Below are 23205 nucleotides of genomic sequence, written 5' to 3'. Positions count from 1 at the left end.
ACAATTTAACCAATAGAAAAATTGAAGATATATTATCATTGGTCAGACAACATTAATTACTAATAAATATTACATAAAAAACCGAAAACGACATATAATTTGGAACAAAAAAGTTTCTCTAAAACGACTTATATAAAAAAACGGAGGGAGTAATTTTTATCCAAAATACTTAATATTATCCGAATCATCTAAATTTTTATCTGAAAAAAAAAATGATATTTGATCTGAAAAAACTCCAATTTTATTTTATTTTTAACCCTAATTAACCAAAAAGACTTACCGAACCAGAACCGAATAGGATCCAAAATTATTTTGGATATAAACCGGTTTCCAACTTTGTTACCTGAACCGAAAATGAACCAAACATTCTAAATATCCGAACGGATTCTAAGCCTCTATAATCGAAGAACCGAACTAAAAACCGAATGGCCAAATTGACTGCTACCGTATTTTACGAAAAGAGTTATAATAAATTTTATATCAATTAAGTCAAATTTTGTCAAAAAATTATTGATACGTAATTTTTACTTTGTTTCTCTCATTTTCTCTGTTTGAAATAATTTATAAAATGATTTACAGATCTCACCTATTCTCTCATTTTCTATGTTTTGAAAGAATTTATGAAAATATATTTCTTTCTCCAATTTTTATGATAAAAAAAATTAATATGAAAAAAGAAAGCAGATGCATTTTTATTTTTATTTTTTTTGTTTATGAAAATATAGTAGATAGACTATTACTCTATTAGGGATATAATTATCCTATCAACCCCTAGGGAACAAATTGACTCGAGTAGAATGCTCACCTTGTTTGTTGAGCGTTACCATTATTGGAATCAGAACCAGAAAACTGTATAAATTAAAACCAAATGTATTAGTAATAAAATTGTATCCATGTTCTGAGGACAGTTTGAAGTTATCATGTGTTCTTTAGTAGCTTGGTCGGCATATCTACTACCGGTATGAGTCTTTACCACTTGTTAAGGAGTAAATCTCGTAGTCTTTGACTATCATTGTGAGCTTATATCGTCGTCAAAGAAGAAAACATTATAAAGATCAGACAAACCATAAACTTTCATTAAAAAAGACAGAAAATAAAATAAAAGCCCCAAAACAGAGGGGGTTAATTATTGCTCAAAGCAGATGTTTAAAAGTGAAAAGGGATAGAAACAAGCATAGAAAATACTAAAATCATGATAGTAATAATAAGAATCTTAAGCCTGAGGTTTGTCCCACTTGAGTGGCTTCACGACCTCCCAGGTGAAGTCAGGGTCGTCTCTTCCGAAATGCCCATACGCCGCCGTTTTCAAAAACCTTCCATTGCCTCCTCTCTTCAAGTCCAAGTTAATAGTCATCATCCCTGGTCTGAAATCGAAGCTCTCTTTCACGATCTTCAGTATCTCCTTGTCTGGAATCAACCCTGTTCCGTAAGTGTCCACGAACACAGACAACGGCTCGGGAACTCCAATGGCGTACGAGACCTGGACAAGAGCCCTACGAGCCATTCCGTTAGCAACAACGCTCTTAGCGGCTTGCCTCACGATGTAAGCTCCGCTTCTGTCGACTTTGGTCGGGTCTTTCCCTGAGAAAGCACCTCCTCCGTGAGCTCCCCATCCTCCGTAAGTGTCGATGATGATCTTACGCCCGGTTAAACCGGCGTCACCGTGTGGTCCACCGATCACGAACCGGCCTGATGGGTTGAGGTGGAAGATGGTTTTGTCGTCGAGGTACTTCTCCGGGATGATTGGTTTGATCACGTGCTCCTTGAGGTCACGTGCGATCTCCTCGTTGGTCACGGTCTCATCGTGCTGGGTTGAGATAAGGACGGTGTGGACACGGACTGGAACCATAGCGCCGTTGTCGTTGTAGTACTCGACAGTGACTTGGGTCTTGCCGTCTGGTCTTAACCAACGGCAAGTTCCGTTCTTCCTCACTTCAGTAAGTTTAGCACCGATCTTGGTCGCAAGAACATGGCTCAGAGGCATGAGCTCAGGGGTCTCGTCAGTAGCGTAACCAAACATGTGTCCCTGGTCACCAGCTCCGATGTCTTCCGGGCGCTTGGTGAAGTGACCGTGAACACCTTGAGCAATGTCTGGGCTCTGTTGCTCGATGTTGACAAGGACTTTGCATTTGTCAGCGTCGAGACCAACATCATCAGAGATGAATCCAATGGAGCGGCAAGTGTCACGGACGATCTTCTCGTAGTCGACGGTAGCCTTGGTGGTGATCTCACCGAAGACCATGACCATGTTGGTCTTGGTGCAAGTCTCACAGGCGACTTTGCTGTCGGGGTCTTGCTCAAGGCAGGCGTCGAGGACTGCGTCAGAGATCTGGTCGCAAAGCTTGTCTGGGTGTCCTTCGTTCACGGACTCAGATGTGAATAGGAAAGTCTCCATTTCTCAAAGCTAATAAACATCATAAGAAACAATGAATCAGCAACCTTTGTTATATAATCCTGAAACCTTTTTAAAAGGTTAAAAAAGAATAATTTGATTCCAGAGCACTCAAGTTGACATAAAGCTAAAGAGGTTCCAAAACATTGCTCAGCAAAACAGAATAAAACAGATGCAATCTTATCCTAAAGTGATTCGATCGATTCTTCTGATCCTCACAGATTCCCAAAATGGGTTGAGAGACACATTAGCAGCTGCAAAATGACTTTATGGAACTTGGATCTTAATAGTTCATAAGCAATCATTAACTAGGAAGACTCATTTATGACTTAATGGAGTCCATTTAAAACTGAATATATATAGTTAAAAGGAGCTTAGCAAAAACATCATGAAGATCTGCTATAATGAATCCTGAATCGAGTTAAAGGACTCGAAAACAAACAGATCCAGATCCGTTTACAGTCGAACTAAACCTAATCACATCCCTCAAATCTAAACGAAAACACTTCAGCATCTCATTTCTGAGCCACGCAATCGCAGATCCAGTTACAATATTGTTTAAACGATTCGAAAAGTAACAAATCTGAGCATAGGAAGCTGTAATCAATACGACTCCGACGAATAGAGAGATCTAGCACTCGAAAACAGACGCGACGAGAACACGAATCGACATAGAAACAAAGAGGAAGAGGAAGGAGAAGAGGAGCGATACCTTTGGCGATTGCGATGAGGGCGATTCAGATCTAAGATCTCAGTCTCTCTCTGACTTATGCCTCAAAGCAAATCTAATACCGAAGGAAACGACTCGGGACGATTTGTGGATGTAAACGCCGTCGCTATTTATAGGGATTAAACGGTACTGTTGACTGGCTACCGGATCCATAGGTTAAAGCAGCTCTTTGCTTTGGACTTTTAGACTTTACGTGTTTACTTTGGCTTATTTGGCTTACCTCTGTGGTTTTAATAGGCAGCTTAAAATGTACTATTAATAATATTTTCCCATTAATACATTTTTGAACAAAACTGTATTTAATATTTATTGACCAACAAGATTATTAACATAGAAACATAAAAATTAGGAAATATATGTAAATCTTGTATAGATAAATTTGAGTAGTAGCAATAAATGGTCATTTGTTAGACTTTTCATATTGTTATCTACCGTAATATATTTATAAAGAATAGAAATTAAAATGATTCTCCAAAAAAAATCACCTTAGAATATTTATATGGAACCATAAGTTCAGAAATTATGAAAAACAAGATATATATATATATATATATGTGTGTGTGTGTTGATAGATGGTTATGTATATTGTTGAGGTGCATTTTATCTTTTGTTTTCTGTATTTAGGTACACGCCAAAAGTATAACAAAATTGATTTCATATTAAAGTAAGTTTAATTAATTTCATGACTACAGAATGATACGAAAGACGAGATTACTAAGAATAAGGTAGGACAGAAACATTCACCAGTGATGATGACATAGTTTTGGTAGGTGGAAATATAAGAATATTGTAAATTAGTGATGTCGTTGTTGAGACAAAATGATGACCATTAGATCTATCATGAAACGGTTGGATTTAGATGGCTGTTTGTGTTTGGTGACGAATTTGAGCTACTTCACTTACAATATTTCCTCCTTTTTTGCTACATATTGTTTTTTTTTTGTTTTTTTAGTTTTGTGAAACTTTAACTACCTTTTCCAAGATGAGATTAAAATATTTGCCAATAATAAAATAAAAATTTAATAGCCTAAAGTCCAAAATATAAATATAACCTATTTTCTGCATGATTAAATTATAATTGAAACTGTGACCAGTAAGTTTATTGATGCAACAAAATAAAAATAAAAATTTACTATAATAAAGTAGAAATGTTCACTGTTTTAATCGGATGAAAATTTTAAAACTGAAAAAAATAAAACATATAACAAAAAAAAGTTTGTCCCAAATATCGAACAAGGATAAAAATTACTATGTTTTACTACTAATTTTGAGCAACCAGAGCTAAGTTATTGCCTATTGGGTACATTTACATTCGACAGGTAGGGCAGGGATATTAATGTAGCTCGACAAGATAAAAAAAAAATAGCAACCGGGAGGCGCCAGTAGCTCAACAAGTGGTGCAGGTTTCGGAAGGTTCACAAGAGACTGCTACACTAATTTCGGCTCAACTCAACTCAGCTTAACAGCTGATTCGTGTTTAGTTTGTTCATATATCTGTAGTGGGGTTGGTACCTAGTCATTTTATTTTATTTTATTTGAAGTTAAATTGACAATACTTTTTAGCTGATGTCTGGCAGGTTTATGGTGGCTATTTTTTTGGTACAAGCGTATTGGAAGGTCTCTCTTGATTGGCTTGTCTTGTGGAAGCTTAGTTAGTTGTTAGCTTCTGAGTATTGTAGTTTTTTGGAATGGGTTACTAGCTTTTCTCATGATATCTTGTAAATGTTGATGTTATTAACCGTTTATTAAGCTAACAGATGACAAAACAAAACAAAAAGTTGTGAGGATACCTTTGAATTCAAAGTACTGATATAAGGATTTTACTATGTATCTAAACTAATGTGCTAGTGCCCGTTAATATGTGTATAGTCAGTCATAAGATGTTGATTAAAATTGTTTATAACTACTGTGACTTGTGGCCAATATATGCATGTATATGTTAGTAGGGGTGGGCACTTTACCCGATATCCGAAGTGGCACCCGAATCCGATCCGAAAAAACCGAACCGAAATCCGAACCGAAGTAGCAAAATACCCGAACGGGTATTGAATAAGGAGAGATTGGATACCCGAACCCGAACGGATAATACCCGAACCCGAATGGATATCCGAATATAACCGAACATATGTATAATTAACCTTATGTTTCTAGTTTATATCTCTCATTTTATATAAAATATTTATATTGATACTACACATAATTTAAGTTCATATGATATACATACAATTACGGAAAAATGATTTGCTACTCACTTAAAATGCATGTCAAGTTTTTTATTTCAAAAATTAACAAAAAGTTATATTCAAAATTAAAAAAAATAACTAAATTAGTGTTTTTTTAGTTTTAAAATGTTATGTCCAAATCTATTAACCATTCAATCTATTAAAAATAAAAAATTAGTTAACTAAAAGTTATATTTTTAAATACAATAAACTTGAGAAATGAAAATTTTAATTTTTTTTTTCAAAATCTAAATATCCGAACCCGATCCGAAATAACCGAATCCGAACTAAAAATACCCGAACCCGACCCGAAGTACAGAAATACCCGAACGGGTTCTAGACCTCTATACCGAAATACCCGAAAATCCGAAATACCCGATCCGAACCCGAACGGGTACCCGAACGCCCACCCCTATATGTTAGCATGTGTATGGTATAGTAAAATAGGTTCGAATATGTGGTATTCTTTTCTTTCATGTATGTTAAATCGTTGGATACTTGGATGACAAATGCTTTGTGTGCTTTCTGGGATAATTATAACAACTTATTTTATAAATGTTTAAAACTGAGCTGTCAACCTTGTGTGCTAATAAATAAATACAATCCCAGAAACGTTGAAAATTCGAAGTACGTAGTGCAAACGGATTACGATGAAAAAGGTAGTTGGTAGCTTGTATTTGCTGCATGCTAAACTCATGCACACAAAAGATAGTTTTGACCAGCATTGACAGTTTTGTAAGTTTTTTTTATGCCAAACTGTTAATATTCATATTAATGAAAAAGTCAGATTTACAAATTAAATCTAAGAAAAGCGCAAAAAAAGATTAAAAACAAAGCAGATACGTTTGATTACATAAAATGTCATCACCCATCGAATGAAAACAATCAACATATATTCAAGTTGGAGTATAAGATTAATATTCTGTAATCAAAACTAACATCAAACTGTTGTAAGTTTGACAAGCAGCTTTCACTAATTCAAGAGTTTTTTTCGTTTGAAATTCCCAATGTTTTTTTCTTATAAAATCTTATTTTAAGTAAATATTATATGTATAATTAAGGTTTATAATTTTCTTTCACATTTTATTGTGTTCATAGAATTGTCACAGTTTAAACCAACAGCTTCATCAAAAGATATAGCATATCTTACTACAGCCACTAGGACGAACATGAACAAACCATTAGTAAACTTTAACACAATATCAGCACTGATTCGTAGCATATAGTAAAAAGGAAAATTAAGTAACAAGTTAATCTCCTTTATATTAAAGGATAAAACATTTGACTTAAATGCGTTCACACTATTTTGAATACGTGACGGCTTCACATGACTTTGAAAAAAAGATATTGACGTGTCACTTTTATAGAGCTTTTCACAACAAAAAAAAATTGTGTTTTAAAAACAAAGTTTCCTAATTTACGTTAACTAACGAGAAACATGTTTTATCATTGAGAACATATCAATCGATTTGATAGAAGCCACTCGATGAGAAGCATCGATGTTCATATCAGTTTGATGAGTAGCCAAGATGGCAAGTTTTTAGAATCTAATGAGATGCGAATGTAATAATGATTATATAAGCCAACTTTTGAGAAGCATATACGTTTGGATCGAGTTGATAGAAGCCAATCGATGAGAAGCATCGATGTTCATAATGGTTTGATGATTAGTCAAGTTACCAAGTTTTGAGAATCTAATGAGAAGCGAATGTAATAGTGGTTATAGAAGCCAACTTTTGAGAAGTGTTCATAACAAGTTGATGAGTAGCGAAGAGGAGCATCAAAATTTGTTATTTCATTGTCAACTGTCAAAAAAAGAATCAAACTATATCATTGGTAAGACTCTTAAACCAGATAAGAACATGATGGGATGTTAAGCAAGAAGTTGATGAGTAGTGAGGTTGATAATCTATAAATGTAGCATATAATATCGCAAGTCAGTATCCACTTGATATCAGTTTTTACTACGATGATTATGTATGGTATGTCAAGGCGCACTGTTTTAGTCAAACAAAACAAAATAAATATAGATTTATAATGGTAATTATATTAAATCGAAACGATATCTAGATTTAAACAGGACTAATGTTTTTTTATATAAAAAAATATAAATTAATAATCTCATTCCGCGCAAGGCACGTATTACTACTTAGTGGATTGTTATATAATCCATCTGTTCAACAAAGATAGATTTTTTAGTATTTTCACACATATTAAGAAAACACATAAACTACCACAATAAATGTATCGTTTTCTGTAATTTTCAATAATTTTTAACCAATAGAGTAATTCAATAAAGTCAATTAATTTTTTTGAAATTTATAATTTTTTCATATAAAACACAAAAAATATATTTTTTGAAACAAATTTTTTTTCTAAAAAGTCTATCATTAAAAAACGGAAGGAGTAACATGTAAATGATGTATTTTCTTGCTAATGTTGTAGAGATTTCTATCATCGAATCTAAAATACATACTTAAATGATTAAATCATGCGAAAATTTAAGAAATTCAAGAACATTTTACATTATAAACAGGTGAATATATTTCTTATCTTGAACTATTGGAAAACCAACGAAAGAAAATAAATTAATGATAACAGATTCAGATCTGGTCACCAACCACTAAATTAGTAAATCAACGGACAAGCCGAGCATGATAGTAATAATTATGGATCAACTAAATAAACAAGGAATCACATGTAAACTTTGATAAATAAAAATCGAATATTATTAATCTATTAAAACCGTCCACCAAGAAATAATACAAATGAATTTAAGCTTAGTGGTTAATACCTACTACAGATTTTGAAGATTGCATTTCCAAATCTCATTGAAGAAAATAGGGTTTTTTTTAAGGTTAAATTATATGATTTAAATTATAATATAGTTTAAACTTCGTCTGTACATTTTACATGATTACAGATCCACGGCCAGAAGTAATAATCATTCAAGAATATAAAATAAAATATTTTTTTACCAAAAAGTATAAAATAAAATAAAAATCCAATCTATACTGAGATTTGGACGGGTTGTACTGCTAAAAAGGAGTCACAGATATGTGACGAATATAATGATTAATATCGTATTTATTGATTAGAAATTAAATAAGTTCATGTGTAACGTTGATACTTCGGACCATTTAGAGAGAGAGAGAGTTTAAGAGAGAGAAAGCAGATCTGTTATCGGGTCCGGTGACTGGCGGCGCGTTAGCGCGCGTGCCGTCACCGGAGCCCTCCAGCCACCAGTAAAGCTGTCGTTTTCAGCCTCGGTTTCGTCTCCTCTTCTAGCAGCCTTGCTTGAGCTCTGGAAATGGCCGTCCATGGCGGATCGGTCTCTGGTGCAAGGGCGCGGTCAGGGTGAGGAAGGCGCGGTGAGGTTTCTCGTTCGGTTATTTGCTTTTGTCTCCGGGAGGCGGAGGCTCCTTCAGCTCCGTCGACGCCGGTTCCTGTCCCCGCGAGGTAGAGGCTACCGTAGCTCTGTCGTCGTCGGTCTAGATCTCGGGGGGTGAAAGCGTTTCGCTGCTTTGCCTCGCCGCCTTTGGTCTCTAGGTTTCTTTTTTAGGGTTTGTTCTCTCTTTCTCTTAGTTTTAAGGTTCTGGTTTGTTTGGGTGGGTGGAGATCCCGTAGGAGGGTGATCGAAGCTCGACCTCGGTTAACTGTGTTGGGTCGCGCGAAGCTTCTATCTCGGTGATGGGTTTAAACGGCGTCGGATGAGATCTCGATCCCTCGATTGACGCTCTCCGAGTTTAGTTTTCACCGGAGTGGAACGCGTTTGCGGTGGTGATGGGTGGATTGAGTGGTTTCCGATTCTCCCCGGTGAATCGACGGTTGGTTTACCTGGTGATGTCCCGAAGGGAGTCGACGTCTGAGCCGTAGCGTGTGTCCGCGCGGCGGCGGGGTCTCTTCGGGTTGAACGGGTCGTAGGTGGGCCTTGGGCCCGGTTTGTTATTTGCGTTTGTTTTGGGCCGTTTTCTTGGCCTTTGTGATGTGTTTGTTGGGCTTTCAGGCCTTTTAATGAAAACTTCAATTTGACGGAAAAAAAAAACGTTGATACTTCGTCCATAAAGGTCCCACATGGGCACAAGTCCCATACCGATCTTGAGCAATAATGTAACTATGAAAGTTTGGTTCAGAACATGATACTACAATTTAATGCCTCACCGACAAATTACACCTTTCTAATCAAACTTAAAACCATAAATTAAAATCCGGTTTACTCTGAACAGAAATCAAAATTGGGTTGGTACATTTACAGGTTGTTTTGTCACACAGAATCTTCAAGCCTCAAAAGTTGTAAACAAATCCTAGCAGAGTTCCAACCGGAGAATTCAACAATTTGGACTCCACGTCCAGCAACAACTATGAGCTGAGCTATGACTGAGCTGAGGCAATACCTCCATCACCACAGGTAATCACATTGAATATGGAGAACAGCTAAGAGGCGGAAAAGAAGAAGGCAATTAACTCCAGATTGGTGAACATTCCCAACGACATGTAAATGCTTTATATGGCTTCTATCAGGTGGAGACATAAGTTGAACATGAAAAGAAATCCCCTATATATTATTTGAGAAGCATTGCAACATATTTTTGTAACCACATGTCATCACTAGAATGATTCTTAGAATCCTTAGAGAAATATGTTGGTCCATCTAAATATATAATAAGCTTTTTATTTAACCAAAGTAAATACATTATTAATGTGCTTCATTATTTCCTTAAATAACATTACAGAATTGCCTAATGTGACTAAAGTATATATGACAATTAATGATTTTGAATAATAAAGATTTGATAAAAATAAGTGTGTATTATAATTATATTTGTTTAATTTTAAGCTATTAAAATAAATTAAACAATTATAGTAACCATATAATAAAAATTTTAAAAAAATTATTTATATATTATATTTTGAATTTTTAAAAACGAGTATAAATTACTAAAACTGTTAAAAGTTCCACATTCAAATTTTGTGATCTATGATTTAAAACTTTTGTTATGACATGATACAAATAATTAAAAAATAATATAAGTTGAAAGTCTCATTTAATAAGTATCAAAAATAAAAGATATATAAATATATGTATCATTTTAAATTAAACTATATGCCATATAAAATACATAAATATCTTAATTTTGAAATTTACTTTGAACATTTTTTGATAAAAAATTTGAAAAAATATTGACAACTTAATTTTTCTAAATATTATAAATTACTTAAACCATTAATTCCACAGTGCAAATTATGTTATCACTAATTTAGACTTTTTGCTATAACAAATACAAATGATAAAAAAAAATATGAGCAAAAAGCATCATCTGATAAATATTAATATTAAAATATACCATATATGTTACTATCATTTAAATTTAATTATATATCATATCAAATAGAAAAAATATTTTTTCGATTTATAAAATTTATTTATATGTTCGCACCAATTTAATTATATAAGTAGTAGATAATGACTTTTTTATTCAATATATATTTATTATTTCATAATATGTTATAAACATATAATATATAAAATAATTTATATACATAATATTCATCCCGCGCAAGGCGCAGATCTTAACCTAGTGTCATCTATTTCTGAATAAGTCAACCAAACGTTTGGACCAAATATGTTTAAAACTAAAACCCAATGTGTTTTATTAAAAACTAAACCAATAGTAAAACTTTTAGAATGTCAACCAAACACTTGGACCGAGTATATTAAGATTAAGACAGTTTTATCAACCAAACACTTGAATCATAAATTAAAATTCAGTTTACTCAAACAACAATCAAAATTGGTTTGGTACAAATTACATGTTTTGTTACACACAATCTTCAAGCCTCAAAGGTTGTAAACAAATCCTAGCAGAGTTCCAACCAGAGAATTCAACAATTTGGACTCAACGTCCAGCAACAGCTATGAGCTGAGCTATGACTGAGCTGAAGCAATACCTCCATCACCACAGCTAATCACATTGAACATACAACCATTGCCATAACTTGGAGAACAGCTAAGAGGCGGGAAAGAAGAGGACAATTAACTTCAGATTGATGAGCATTCCTAACGACATGTAAATGTTTTATCTGGCTTCTATCAGGTGGAGACATAAGTTGAACATAAAAAAAAATGTCAGCCATCTCCAAATAAGTAAACCAAACGTTTGGACTGAATATATTTAAAACTAAAGCCTAATGTGCTTAATTAAAAACTAAACCAATAGTAAAATTTTCAGAATGTCAACCAAACACTTGAATCGAGTATATTTTAAGATTAAGGCCCAATGGGCATTCCTAACGACATATACATGCTTCATCTTGCTTGTATCAAGTGCAGACATAAGCTGAACATGAAAAAAAATATCGACTATCTCCGAATAAGTTAATCAAACATTTGGGCCGAATATATTTAAAGCTAAAGTCTAATGTGCTTAATTAAAAACTAAACCAATAGTTAAACTTTTAGAATGTCAATCAAACACTTGAACCGAGTATATTTAAGATTAAGGTCAAGTTGGCTTAAACGGAAAAAAAAAATTGCGGTGAGCGTGGATCGAACACGCGACCTTCAGATCTTCAGTCTGACGCTCTCCCAACTGAGCTATCCCCGCTTTTGTTCATGAGTTTGGTCATAGTATAAATGTCCGCAAAGAGAGGTTCAATTCGATTAAATTTCGAAAAATAAAAATGTGATATGGATATGATTCGAAATTGTGACCAGTCAATTTACGACATTTAAATTAATGCAAACCCATTTAACATGTTTTATTCGATGAAAAGTATATTACATACGTATTCTCTCCAATGGATGAGATTTTATTATGATAAAAAGATTCAGATGTGGCAAGTAATCCACAAGGGCTCCTCAAACTGACCTTCAAGCTTGTCTCCATCTTGACCATTCAAACTCAACCCACTCAGACCCAAATCATCCACAGTATGCCACGTCGGAGTCCCATCTTCATACCCATTCCACGTCAGCCTCCTCAACCCAGTTCCGTCCAACTTCACAACGTACAAATCTCCGTACGGCTGAAACTGATTCGGAATCGCCACCGGCTCCGCCGTAATACCACCGAGATTCGCCGTGAAAACTAACCAATCACCATCCTTGTTAAAACTCACGTGATTCACCCTCTCCCTCGCCACTTCCTCCGACCCCTCGGGCCCCGCGATTTCGATCCTCCTCAAGCCAGAACCGTCGGGCCTCACCACGTAAGCTCCAAACGCGGCGTCGTTCGACGGATCGTGCCGGTTCGACGAGAATCCGATGAGATCTCCTTTAGGAGACCAGCAAGGCATAGTGTCGATCCATGGCCCCTCCGTCAACCGCCGTATCCCCTCTCCGCCTTCAGACTCTCCGTTAACGGCATCCAAAATGTAGAGATTCTTGTGACCTGATCGGCCGGATCGGAACACGACGGACTTGCCGTCGGGAGAGCAAGACGGGAAGGCGTTGTTCCCGGTGTTATCTAGAGTGAGAAACTTCACTTCGCACGGAACCTCCTCTCTATCGTCGATTAGATCCGACGGTGAGAATTGAATCCGAGCGATCTGAACCGCGATTCTCGCGGGACGGAAGATAGGACCGAGAGATGCGTAGATGACGTGGCGCTCCGTGGGGCTCCACGAGTTGTAGAACGCTGTGCGGTCTTTGATCAACGTCCATCGTTTTGAACCGTCGGATCTCGCGACTTTGATCCCACCGTTGATGTCGAAGTCCGAGTTCAGCGCGATCAGGTCTCCCTCAGGGGATGACGACGGGAACGATCCGTTTAATCTGATCAAACGGAGCGTTTTGATTGGCGAGACGATGGATTCGAGGTTCGGGACGGTTGACTCGCCTTGAGTCGACTCGCCGCGGAATCGGTGGTAGCCGAGGAACTCGGAGTTAGCAGAGACGAAGGGGTTGTAATGGTGGAAGCTCGGGTTGAGTGGCTCAGTAACCGCCTGAAACGTTTTGTGCTCGAGGTCGAAGATCTCGATGTGACGGTGGTTGACGCCGCGGCGGCGAGTTGCGACGGCGATTCGTTTTCCGTCGTGGAAAGCTGCAGGAGTGAAGCAGTGGAGTCCAGGTGGAGTGACTCGGACCGGTTCGACCGGAGAGAGATTGAGATTCTCCGGTATATCGAACCGGAAAATGCTCCACCATCCGTCGTCAGCTTGGCGGTGGAAGAAGACGGTTGAGTCGCCGGACCAAGTCGGCCATCCGCCGTGTTCGCAGACAACCACTCTCGTCTCCGGCTCAGATGCTTTGAAGACAACGATGTCAGTGTTGATCTCGTGAAACTCGCCGCCCCAGGAGCGAGATCCGTACGACGCCACGGCGAAATACTTTCCCGATTTAGAAATTGCAGGGCTAAAGTCGGCGGTGTCTGGTGGAGTGACACGTGTCACTTCTTTCTCTTGGCTGTTGGGGTTCACGGAGTAAAGCGCTGTCCAGTTCTTGAAGTGACGATCAGGCTGCTCGTGAGCGGAGATGAAGTAGAGAGTGTTGTCTTGAGTGATGATTGGACGGTCGTGGAAGAAGCTTTCCGGAGCTCCGGGAAGCTGCTCGGGTTTGGAGTTCCCGGGTCGGGTTCTGAAAATCCTGGCAGATCCAGCTCGTTCCGAAACGTACACAATATCATTACCGTTGTCGTCAGCGAACTGAGCGTTGAAGTTGACGGAAACTCCGTCTGTTAAACGGCGTTCGACGGAGGAGGCGATGTGGAGAGAGAAAACGTCAAAGCCGTAGTGAGTGCGACCAACGGTGGTGAAGATGATAGTGCCACTTGGAGTGTCCATTGCTATGACTGTAAGATTTGATGAATCGGTGGTGGTAAGCGAGTGGCGTATTTATAGCGAGGATTGATGACGTGGAAGTGTTTGACTGTGTGTGAACGGAACATTAATGATCCGTACGTGTGTAATGACGTTGCAGTCTCGGTTAGGATCTTTATCCTTAAAATTAAAATACGTGGAAAATCGATGCAGAAGACATTTGTGTATGTAGAAGAGTAGAGATGGTGAGGAAACTAGTTTTTGGTGCTTAACAGATGATGGATTGATTGGTCTCATACGGCGGCTGGATATTTTTACAGATTCTGATTGGTAAATATTTTTCACTTCGGTTTGTGATTGGCAAGTAAGTAAATATTCGAAACCTTTATCCTCCAATTATATTATAACTACACAATCGTGTGGTCGAGTGGTACATCAGTACTTAGAAAAATGCTAAGCACCTTGAGGAAAGTAAAAAGACGTGGGAGGAAAGAAGAAATAAACTAGAGTAAAACATATTTTACTTAAATATCTCTTAAGTAAATTTTAGAGTGTATTTTTCTCTTTGTATATAGTAACAACAGTAAATGTAAAATGACAGTTCACTTGATTGACACATTTTTAGCTGAAACCTTCGTATCATTTATTTTCTAATTACAAAAGTTGATACAAATTACGAATAAGCATTTGGAGTTTAACTCGTTGCATAAGTTTTTATTTAACTCGTCACACTAGCTAAAGAGTAATATGAACCCATCATTTCTTTAAAGATTCGGTTTAGATAACAACAAGCACATAAGTTTATGAATCAAAATTGATGACTTCAATTCAACTACAGTAACTAATCTACTAGTCTTCACCAACCAAATATTAAATATTGTGTCACCATCAACAATACACGGTCAAGCAAGAACCGGACTTAGCTTTCCGGCGACCAGTAAAGTGTTCTCCGGTGAGATGCTTGCCGGAATATATTTCACAAGCTTTGAATCTAACTCATGCTTCTTAACCCACTTCATCCTCCCTGCATCAATAATCTGCTTGCACTTAAACCCTAAAAAAGCCCTTTCCATGGGCTTCATCTTCTTCACAACTTCCTCAACGCTGCTCAAAGAATCATCTTCCACCTTGTCTCCGTCTTCCTCCTCCTTTGAAGCAATAAGGTCAATGCCTTCAACACCGGGAACTTTGGAACCATGATCATCATCTACTGCCCAGCTAGTGAACCAAGTCAAGGCATGGAACTCGTCTTTAGAAATCCCCATGCCAATGATATATTCTTTATCTGTGAGAACAAAAAAAAAACAGAACAAAGTTCTTATATTACTGGATGAGCTCTACAGACCAAAGAAGAAGCAGTGACAGTGAGCTTACTTATATAGCTTTTCCATTGGCAAAGATGATGGCAACAAGTCGCAATAGCGAGACCTCTTAGAACTGGGCTTTCACCATCTTGTCTAGATAGACAACATCTTAAGCTCAAATCTAATCATCACACACATTAGCAAATACAGACACTCATTATGAAGTGGAGATCAAAAATACTGTAGGATCTAAGAGAGAAGCATGTAGTGTTTGTCACCTGTTGCAGGACCACATAGATGTTTCCCAACAGCCACATAAGGAACACCTTGTAATGATTCGACTGCGTTAAGGTTCAAATCTTCAACTGAAACACACACACACACAAAAAGGTTACAAAACCAGGAACAGGTAAAACAAGAAAAAAGGTACTAGGTTCAAAGAAGCCTTACTGTCGATTCTCATACGCTCTAATACCAAGTTCTCCTTTTGCCTCAGTGACCTATCAGCCTACAAGTAGTAAAAGCAATGCAGTTTGAGAAAATAAGTTAACGGAGTGAACATAAACAAGGAAGCTAAACAAACCTTAAGCTTATAAGACTTCCTCTCAACTAAATACACTTTCTTGACGCCGTAGCAATCAGCTAGCATCTGCGTTAAGTATCCTCTCCCAGCTCCAAATTCAACAACCGCAGGCACACTATCTTCATCTTTCTCGGAACATTCAACATTTGTGTTACACCTCTTCAATGCACCAATCTTTTCCAAATTACCCAGAATAGAACCTTGTTGCAAAACATGTTTCTCTTGAAACGGTAACTTCCTGCACCAACAACAATCACAACCCATCAGCAAAAAGAAAAGAAACTTCTCCAAGAACAAAAGCTACAAACTTCTCAACCATTATTACCTATCTATCTCCTTGTTAAACCATATGTTACAAGCTTCAGGTGACAAATGCGAATCTTCTATATCATTACATATACCCCCATGAACCTCCTCAATCTTCTTAACAAGCTGATGAAACGTGGAAACACTCATACCATAGACCAGACTCCTCTTCATCTCTGATGTAACAACAGAGTAACAAGAACCTATATTTTCTTCTTCTTCTTCTTGGTTTCCGGCATTAATACCCTTTTGATAAAACACTTGACCAGACAATGCAACGTTCTGTTTCAACAAAGGACATCTCTTTACATGACTTTCGAGATTCTCCTGCAACACAGAGCTGATAAAACACCAAATCAAACCGTTGATACACTAAAATAATTGAAAATTAAAAAGAAAAGTAAACTGAACTCACTGAGAAGGATCAATAGGGCATGGAAGCCACTGACCATCCGATCTCTGGCTATGGTTTCCACAAAACCTGTTTGAAGTAATTGAAAAATTAGAAGAAATAAAAAAAAACGAAACTTTTCACTTCAGAGTAACATGGACTTACAGGGAGCTCTCGATTCGAGTATTGGCGCATGATCTTTTCTTCTTCGGAAGCCAGAAATTGCATCGACTGCCACTTCTCGCCGCCATTCTCAGCGAGCTTTTGCTCAGCTCGAGCTAGAGAGAGACGAGGAGGTTTTCTACCCAAGGTGGGCTTCATTTTCTACCCATTAAGGCTTTCTCGGCCCATTTATATTTTAAATCAATGAGTTCTTCTCTTGAACCATGCTTGATGTGAAGGTCTTGCTTCTTTTTTATGTACATGGGCACTGTTCGGTTCTTCCCGCTCGGGCCTTCATCATGTGTAGTAGAAGTGAGTTTCCATTGTTTGATATCATTTTATCATTTCTGAGTTCTTCTTTTGCTAAGTTTGCAGCTTACCTTTGCGTACGAAATCTCGCTGCTACTTATACCATTTGCAATAGTAAGCATTCTTTATTCCAACCTGCGAACTGTATAAATATTCGATGATTTAGAGAGTAAAATGTAATCAACTTATATCTTCTGGTAATATCGTGTCATCGAGGTTACTCTGCCACTTACGTATTTAAGTCTTTCTGCAAAAAAAAAAAAATATTTATTTTTTTGAAGGCTTTTTTAAAATTTCTTTTATTATACTCTCATTATAATAAACACAAAATATACATAATTTATATAGGGACTGAACAAACATAATTTCCTAAATTAATATAGAAATAATATGTTATTTAAAAAAAAAATCAATTTCATCAATCAAATAAAAATCAGATTCAATCATCTAATCTTGAAAGAGCCCACAAAATGAGAACATGTAGTGGGGATGCAACAAATGATTCCAAGACCAAGAATCCTAAATACATATGTGGCCAGAAAATAAACATGCAATATCTTACATATTCAATGTATATACATATTGTAAAGATGAAACAAAATCACAATCACAATAGTAGAATCGTTTGCACGTGAATTGGTACCCTTCACAAATCACAATCTTCTGCTATAATATATGAGCACATGAAATAATTCAACTTAGTCAAATCTTTAAGTTGCAAACGATATTATAATGTCTAAATAGGAGCATTATTCAATAGTATCTGTAAAATACAGTTTACTTTATGGCAAATGATTTTCCAACAAATAAGGGTTTTGTCAGGAACATGAGATATCCACATATGTACTCTGAGCTGTCCCTAAATACAGATAAGCTTATCAGCATTATTTATAAATAATTAACTAAGATTTAGAAGAAAAAAAATTTTCTTTTTCAAATAAAAATTCAAATATCAGTATATGTTTGCAACCAAACATCTGTATTCTGCTGCAAATTATTTCCAAAATAACAAAAGGAGAGAATAATCACATTACAGAAAGTTTGTTAATCCTAATTAAATCTACAATGTTAAAAATTTCCCGTGATCCGTTTCTACGTTTCACTACACTAATTCTAATTACATCCTCTCTATTCTCTTATGGAACCGAAGCAAGACTACATTATTACAACGACATACACAATCCCAACTCATATCCAGAGCCACCGTATTCGTCCTTCTCTCAATCTCAGCCTCCATCTATTTCTCCAGACCCTGATGACCTGTCACAGCCTCCATCTCCTTGCCAAGATCTCGCCCAAGAAGTAGTCCACGATGTGAGAAACTATGGTGCGATCGGGGACGGTATCACAGACGACACTGATGCGTTCAAGACAGCTTGGGATTCAGCTTGTAGCAACGACGAGGACAACAACACTGTCTCCATATTGCTTGTACCTTTCGGTTTCACTTTCGTGATCCATTCCACTATTTTCACCGGTCCTTGTCGCTCTTACCAATACTTCCAAGTATTTTTTTTTTTCAAATATCAAAGTCATTTCAATTTCTACAAGATTATCAAATATTGTTTAATTTCTGGTGGTTTTCATTTAATTAATAAGGTCGATGGGACCATCGTGCCACGGGATGGACCAGAATCGTGGCCGAGTGGTTTCAACAAAAGACAATGGCTCGTCTTTTATCGAATCAAAGGAATGGCTCTAATAGGCAACGGAGTTATCGACGGTCGCGGACAAAAATGGTGGGATCTTCCATGCAAACCTCACCGGGTAAACATTTTTCAATCCAATTATTACAAAAAAAGTAATTTAGAAAGATTGATATAAAACTATATATATCATGTTACGTTTTAATTTGAACTTCATGCAAATTTACTATTTTAAAACAACAAAAAACATCCGATAATGAAATGTAACGTAAATATGTATAACCTATGAATCTTAATACTTGTTATGTTCAAACAGAATGTCAACAAAACGACTGCACTTACTGGTCCATGTGAAAGCCCTGCCGTAAGTAAACACATTAAATACTTAAAAGACATTTTTCTTAATTTTACAAATTTTAAAATAATGTATGTAACAATTTTGGTGTGGACAGGCTTTGAGGTTTTTCATGAGCTCAAATCTAAGTATGCAAGGTGTGACTATTAAAAATAGCCCGCAGTTTCATATGACATTCGACGGATGTCATGAAGTTCACATAAACTCCCTTCGAATCACATCTCCACCGTCAAGTCCCAACACTGACGGCATCCACATCGAGAACTCCAACTCCGTTGAGATTCATAACTCGGTTATCTCCAACGGTATATATTCAACGTACACATAGCTATCTTATCATATATAGTGTCAACACACTAAAGATTCTTAAAAACTTTCCTCAGGAGATGATTGTGTCTCCATTGGATCTGGATCATACAATATCGATATACTGAATCTCACTTGCGGACCTGGCGGTCATGGAATTAGGTAAAGAAAAGTTACTCATTATTGTAATTCAATTTTATATAATGGAGAAATTTTTCCAAAATAACATTTGTTAAAATTTTGAAAGACTTTTTAGTAATATTTAGGTTTAGGATTTATGATCAGAGTCTAAAGTTTAGTATTTATGGGATGGGTGAAATTAGAGTTTAAAAATTAGTAGTTTATTATTTTTTATCTTGCAAAATGAATGCTATTTTCAAAAAAAAAAATCTTGAATACTGATTTTATGATGATTTTTTTTTTTAAATGTTATACACTTTAAACATTTTCTCTATATAATGTCTCAATATAATGATTTAACATAATTATGTTTTATGTAGCATTGGAAGTTTAGGCAACCAAAACTCACGTGCATGCGTCTCCAATATTACGGTTAGAGATTCGTTCATCAAGTTTTCCGACAATGGTGTACGGATCAAGACATGGCAAGGTGGATCCGGGTCCGTTTCTGGTGTAACGTTCGACAATATCCAAATGGATAATGTCCGAAATCCAATAATTATCGATCAGTACTATTGCACGAGCAAAAACTGTCCTAACAAAACAAATGCGGTTTTTGTGAATGATGTAGTATATCAAAGTATAAAAGGGACATACGATAGACGTAGTCCTCCTATGCATTTTGGATGTAGCAACAACGTACCATGCGTAAATTTGACTCTTTCGGATATTGATTTGGTGCCTTCAAAAGGTGAAATGGTTGTGGATCCGTTCTGTTGGAATGCGTACGGGGTTGTGGATGAGTTATCTGTTCCTTCGATTTCGTGTCTCAAATCGAATCCTTCGACCTTACTGTTAGGTGGTCTTTTAGGAGAGTGTGGAGCACGGTGATTTGATTCAGTTTTGATTGTTATATGAGTAGAAGCTGGTGAAATAGACTATGTCCAGCTTTTGATGTTGTTATGCGCTTTGACGTTTTCAGCGAGTTGAATTCAACTTGCAATGTTTAAGTTTGAACTATAGAATATAGCATTCAATCTGATACGCTAGATCAAATCATTCTCAAGCAAGACTCGCAATCAAACAAAAAGTAAACACGCATTGACGCATAACTAACAAATCAAGTTCGATTGTCTTTCTTCAGACGAATGATTTTTTTTTTGAAATATAAATTAATAAATATGACGTGTGTGTGACTTGGTGAGGTGTTAAAATAGTACTTTGTTTAAGACTAAGAGGAATAATCTTTTTGACTTTCTTGCCCCTGGTCACGTTTTTCACGTTAGTAAAATAAAAAATTCGAGAACCTTTAGGTTGAGATTTGAATAGTTTATACCGGACTTTTATTAAATTAGTACAAAATACATTGCGTATAACTTTTTGATTTTTTTAATTACATCCCCTAGTTCTGTCAAACTCCAATGTAAACAATATCGATAATTAATCTGATCCTGATTTTTTTTTATAAAATGTAAAATATAATCTCATCTTCATCTTGATAAACACATGATAAATTTATTTCTGACAAGATTTGGATTTATAATCGACGAATTTATTTTTTTTCTAAATTAGTTTTTTAGCAAATTATCATCTACTTGGTTTATGCCTATATATAACTTATTTTGATAAGTACTTTTTAATTCATTGACATTGTTTTACGTTGATAATTAATTTGATTTCATAAATCTATAAATTTTAGTCAAGCCAAACTCGACAATGAAATCTTTTAAATTTGAAAAACTATGTTATGTGGTTTGATTATTAACCTTTTAACAAAAGTATATTGTGAACGATTATTATGAAATTAAAAAAAAGGTACTAAAAATTATATAAAATATTTATCGCGTATTAATTTTGACTATTGTGTTAAACTGTCAATAGTCCTCGAAATAAGTAATAAAGGGCAATTTAGTCTTTTGAACAAAAAAAGCCTCATTACCTGGTATCATCCTCTCACTCACAATAAATGCTTCTCCTCGAAACCCCAAACCACACCATTCTCTTCCCCTTTCGAATGGCGATAAGGAACAAAGAGACAGAAGAAGAGAACAAGAGAATCAACGAGATCGATGAACCAGAAGAAGACGAAGACAAGAAGATGGAGATGTTCTTCAATCTCATAAGAAACTACCAGGAAGCTAGAAAACGAAGACGACAAGAGCTAATCGAAGATTCCGGCGAAACTGCTCCGAATCCGACCAAGAGATCCGACAACGGAGAAAAATCCGGCATTGCTCCTCCTGTTTTCCGCCCCGAGGATTTCTCTCACTGTATAGACTTAAACTTAGAGCCAATTGTCTCAACTGAGGAGGAGAAACAAGAAGAAGAAACAGAGGAGGAGACAAGAGAAGAGAATGTTTTAGATCTTAATCTCGCATTGTAATAATAATAACAATTCTCTGTTTTTTTTGTTTGGTGAATTTTTAAATTGTTACAATGCAATACATAAATAGTGAACTGATTATATATATATATATATATATATATATAAGGGATTCATCAAGTCAAGAAGCTGCAGGTGAATTTGCCATTTGTGAATGTTAGCTTCTCAGCTTTGACGACAGAATCTAGAGGAAGTGGAATGAATGTTCTGTCTGGACCGTAGAAGTGAGGGAAGCTGTTCACTTCATCCACTGCTTCATAGATTAATCCATCTCTCAGCTGCAATTTGTACACATGAAACAAAAACAAGATTAATCTCTTTAGTTTCATGCCATTCCACACACGGTCTTAAGGATCTGTGACACTATTGGTTCATCGTCTTCTCAGCCCCTATAATGTACTTATTGTCCTTTCCATCCTAAGATCAAGCTTAAGACATGAATAAGAAGTTTACAACAATGTTAGTCTTAAGATGATGCTTAAGACATGCGAAAACAAACACCGACTCTGGTACGAACCGAACCGCACGTGAATGCCAAAGAGACAGACATAACTAATTTCTAGCATCACCACGGAGTAAACTCATACACGATGACAAAGACAGCCTTAGGAAGATTAATTGCGCATCTACACTAGAAACTAACGTTTTATAGATCAACCACTCACCAAGACAAACGATTCTTTAATACCAAATGATCAACCACATGTATGTATGTGTCATATTAAATGGTATGCGTATATATATAGAGTCAAACATCATCATAAATAAACCTTGTTAGGGTCGATTTGAAGAAGGTAAAGATCCTCCTTGGCATTTAAGAAGAAGTTCTGCAATGTCATTTGCACCTGGGAAAAAATCGAATCGGAGAAGCCATTATCATCATAAAAGTATTGACTTTTTTGACACCCATATGAAAAAAGTGGAGATCTTTATGAGAGAGAGAGACCTGCTCGAGTTTGCTGAGATGAAAACAACCAGTTGACTTATCGAGCTCTCCACCAAAAGAAGATCCCTTCTTCTGAAACTCTTGCCACTCTTGATCCGTACTGATTCTGTATATAAAATCTTGTTCAGCCATTTTGTTTTCTTTCACCGTACTGTATTTGCCAAGAAGATATAGAAAACCTCGAAACTTGACGATGAAAACAAAAAGGGATTTATTTGATCGAGACCGCGATTCAATAAACCAGTATCAGCTAAACCGACTCTTCCTCAACTTAGATTTGTAACCAAACCGGT

The 23205-nt window shown here is 36.2% G+C and overlaps 6 protein-coding genes and 1 non-coding gene across 9 annotated transcripts; 2 read left to right on the top strand and 5 right to left on the bottom strand.

Annotated features, from left to right (window-relative positions):
* Positions 1–1053: 1053 nt before the first annotated feature.
* Positions 1054–3332, bottom strand: LOC106438645 (S-adenosylmethionine synthase-like). The gene is made up of 2 exons (XM_048776124.1): positions 3105–3332; positions 1054–2404 (listed from the first exon to the last, which is right to left on the bottom strand). The coding sequence occupies exon 2, from the start codon at positions 2393–2395 to the stop codon at positions 1214–1216; it is 1182 nt and encodes a 393-aa protein (XP_048632081.1). The 5' UTR covers positions 2396–2404; positions 3105–3332; the 3' UTR covers positions 1054–1213.
* An 8544-nt stretch (positions 3333–11876) lies between these two features.
* On the bottom strand, positions 11877–11949 carry TRNAF-GAA. The gene has a single exon. It is a non-coding gene; the product is annotated as a tRNA-Phe (tRNA).
* A 129-nt stretch (positions 11950–12078) lies between these two features.
* On the bottom strand, positions 12079–14727 carry LOC106438646. Its single transcript, XM_048776121.1, has one exon. The coding sequence runs from the start codon at positions 14123–14125 to the stop codon at positions 12173–12175; it is 1953 nt and encodes a 650-aa protein (XP_048632078.1). The 5' UTR covers positions 14126–14727; the 3' UTR covers positions 12079–12172.
* A 117-nt stretch (positions 14728–14844) lies between these two features.
* Positions 14845–17018, bottom strand: LOC125574840 (tRNA:m(4)X modification enzyme TRM13-like). 2 transcript variants are annotated; one of them, XM_048776123.1, is made up of 8 exons: positions 16851–17018; positions 16710–16775; positions 16314–16634; positions 15989–16226; positions 15856–15913; positions 15684–15770; positions 15476–15586; positions 14845–15386 (listed from the first exon to the last, which is right to left on the bottom strand). In XM_048776123.1, the coding sequence occupies exons 1-8, from the start codon at positions 16934–16936 to the stop codon at positions 15004–15006; spliced, it is 1350 nt and encodes a 449-aa protein (XP_048632080.1). In that variant the 5' UTR covers positions 16937–17018; the 3' UTR covers positions 14845–15003. The 2 variants fall into 2 exon arrangements, with proteins under 2 accessions (XP_048632080.1, XP_013735346.2); XM_013879892.3 differs by having other exon boundaries at positions 15684–15731.
* A 242-nt stretch (positions 17019–17260) lies between these two features.
* Positions 17261–21305, top strand: LOC106442005 (polygalacturonase At1g48100). 2 transcript variants are annotated; one of them, XM_022716195.2, is made up of 6 exons: positions 17261–18662; positions 18756–18923; positions 19119–19166; positions 19255–19462; positions 19541–19625; positions 19964–21305. In XM_022716195.2, exons 1-6 carry the CDS (start codon positions 18222–18224, stop codon positions 20472–20474), a joined length of 1461 nt encoding a protein of 486 aa, XP_022571916.2. In that variant the 5' UTR covers positions 17261–18221; the 3' UTR covers positions 20475–21305. The 2 variants fall into 2 exon arrangements, with proteins under 2 accessions (XP_022571916.2, XP_022571915.2); XM_022716194.2 differs by having other exon boundaries at positions 17261–18923.
* A 229-nt stretch (positions 21306–21534) lies between these two features.
* Positions 21535–22051, top strand: LOC106438649 (protein NIM1-INTERACTING 1-like). The gene has a single exon (XM_013879894.3). The coding sequence runs from the start codon at positions 21550–21552 to the stop codon at positions 21964–21966; it is 417 nt and encodes a 138-aa protein (XP_013735348.3). The 5' UTR covers positions 21535–21549; the 3' UTR covers positions 21967–22051.
* Positions 21694–23113, bottom strand: LOC106438648. The gene is made up of 3 exons (XM_013879893.3): positions 22913–23113; positions 22737–22811; positions 21694–22244 (listed from the first exon to the last, which is right to left on the bottom strand). Exons 1-3 carry the CDS (start codon positions 23042–23044, stop codon positions 22083–22085), a joined length of 369 nt encoding a protein of 122 aa, XP_013735347.2. The 5' UTR covers positions 23045–23113; the 3' UTR covers positions 21694–22082.
* Between the last annotated feature and the right edge of the window lie 92 nt (positions 23114–23205).

Source organism: Brassica napus, chromosome A3 (genome assembly GCF_020379485.1).
Source record: "Brassica napus cultivar Da-Ae chromosome A3, Da-Ae, whole genome shotgun sequence".
NCBI classification, from domain to species: domain Eukaryota; kingdom Viridiplantae; phylum Streptophyta; class Magnoliopsida; order Brassicales; family Brassicaceae; genus Brassica; species Brassica napus.
The sequence above is the reverse complement of the archived record's forward strand: the minus strand, read 5'-3'. Positions and strand labels throughout refer to the sequence as shown.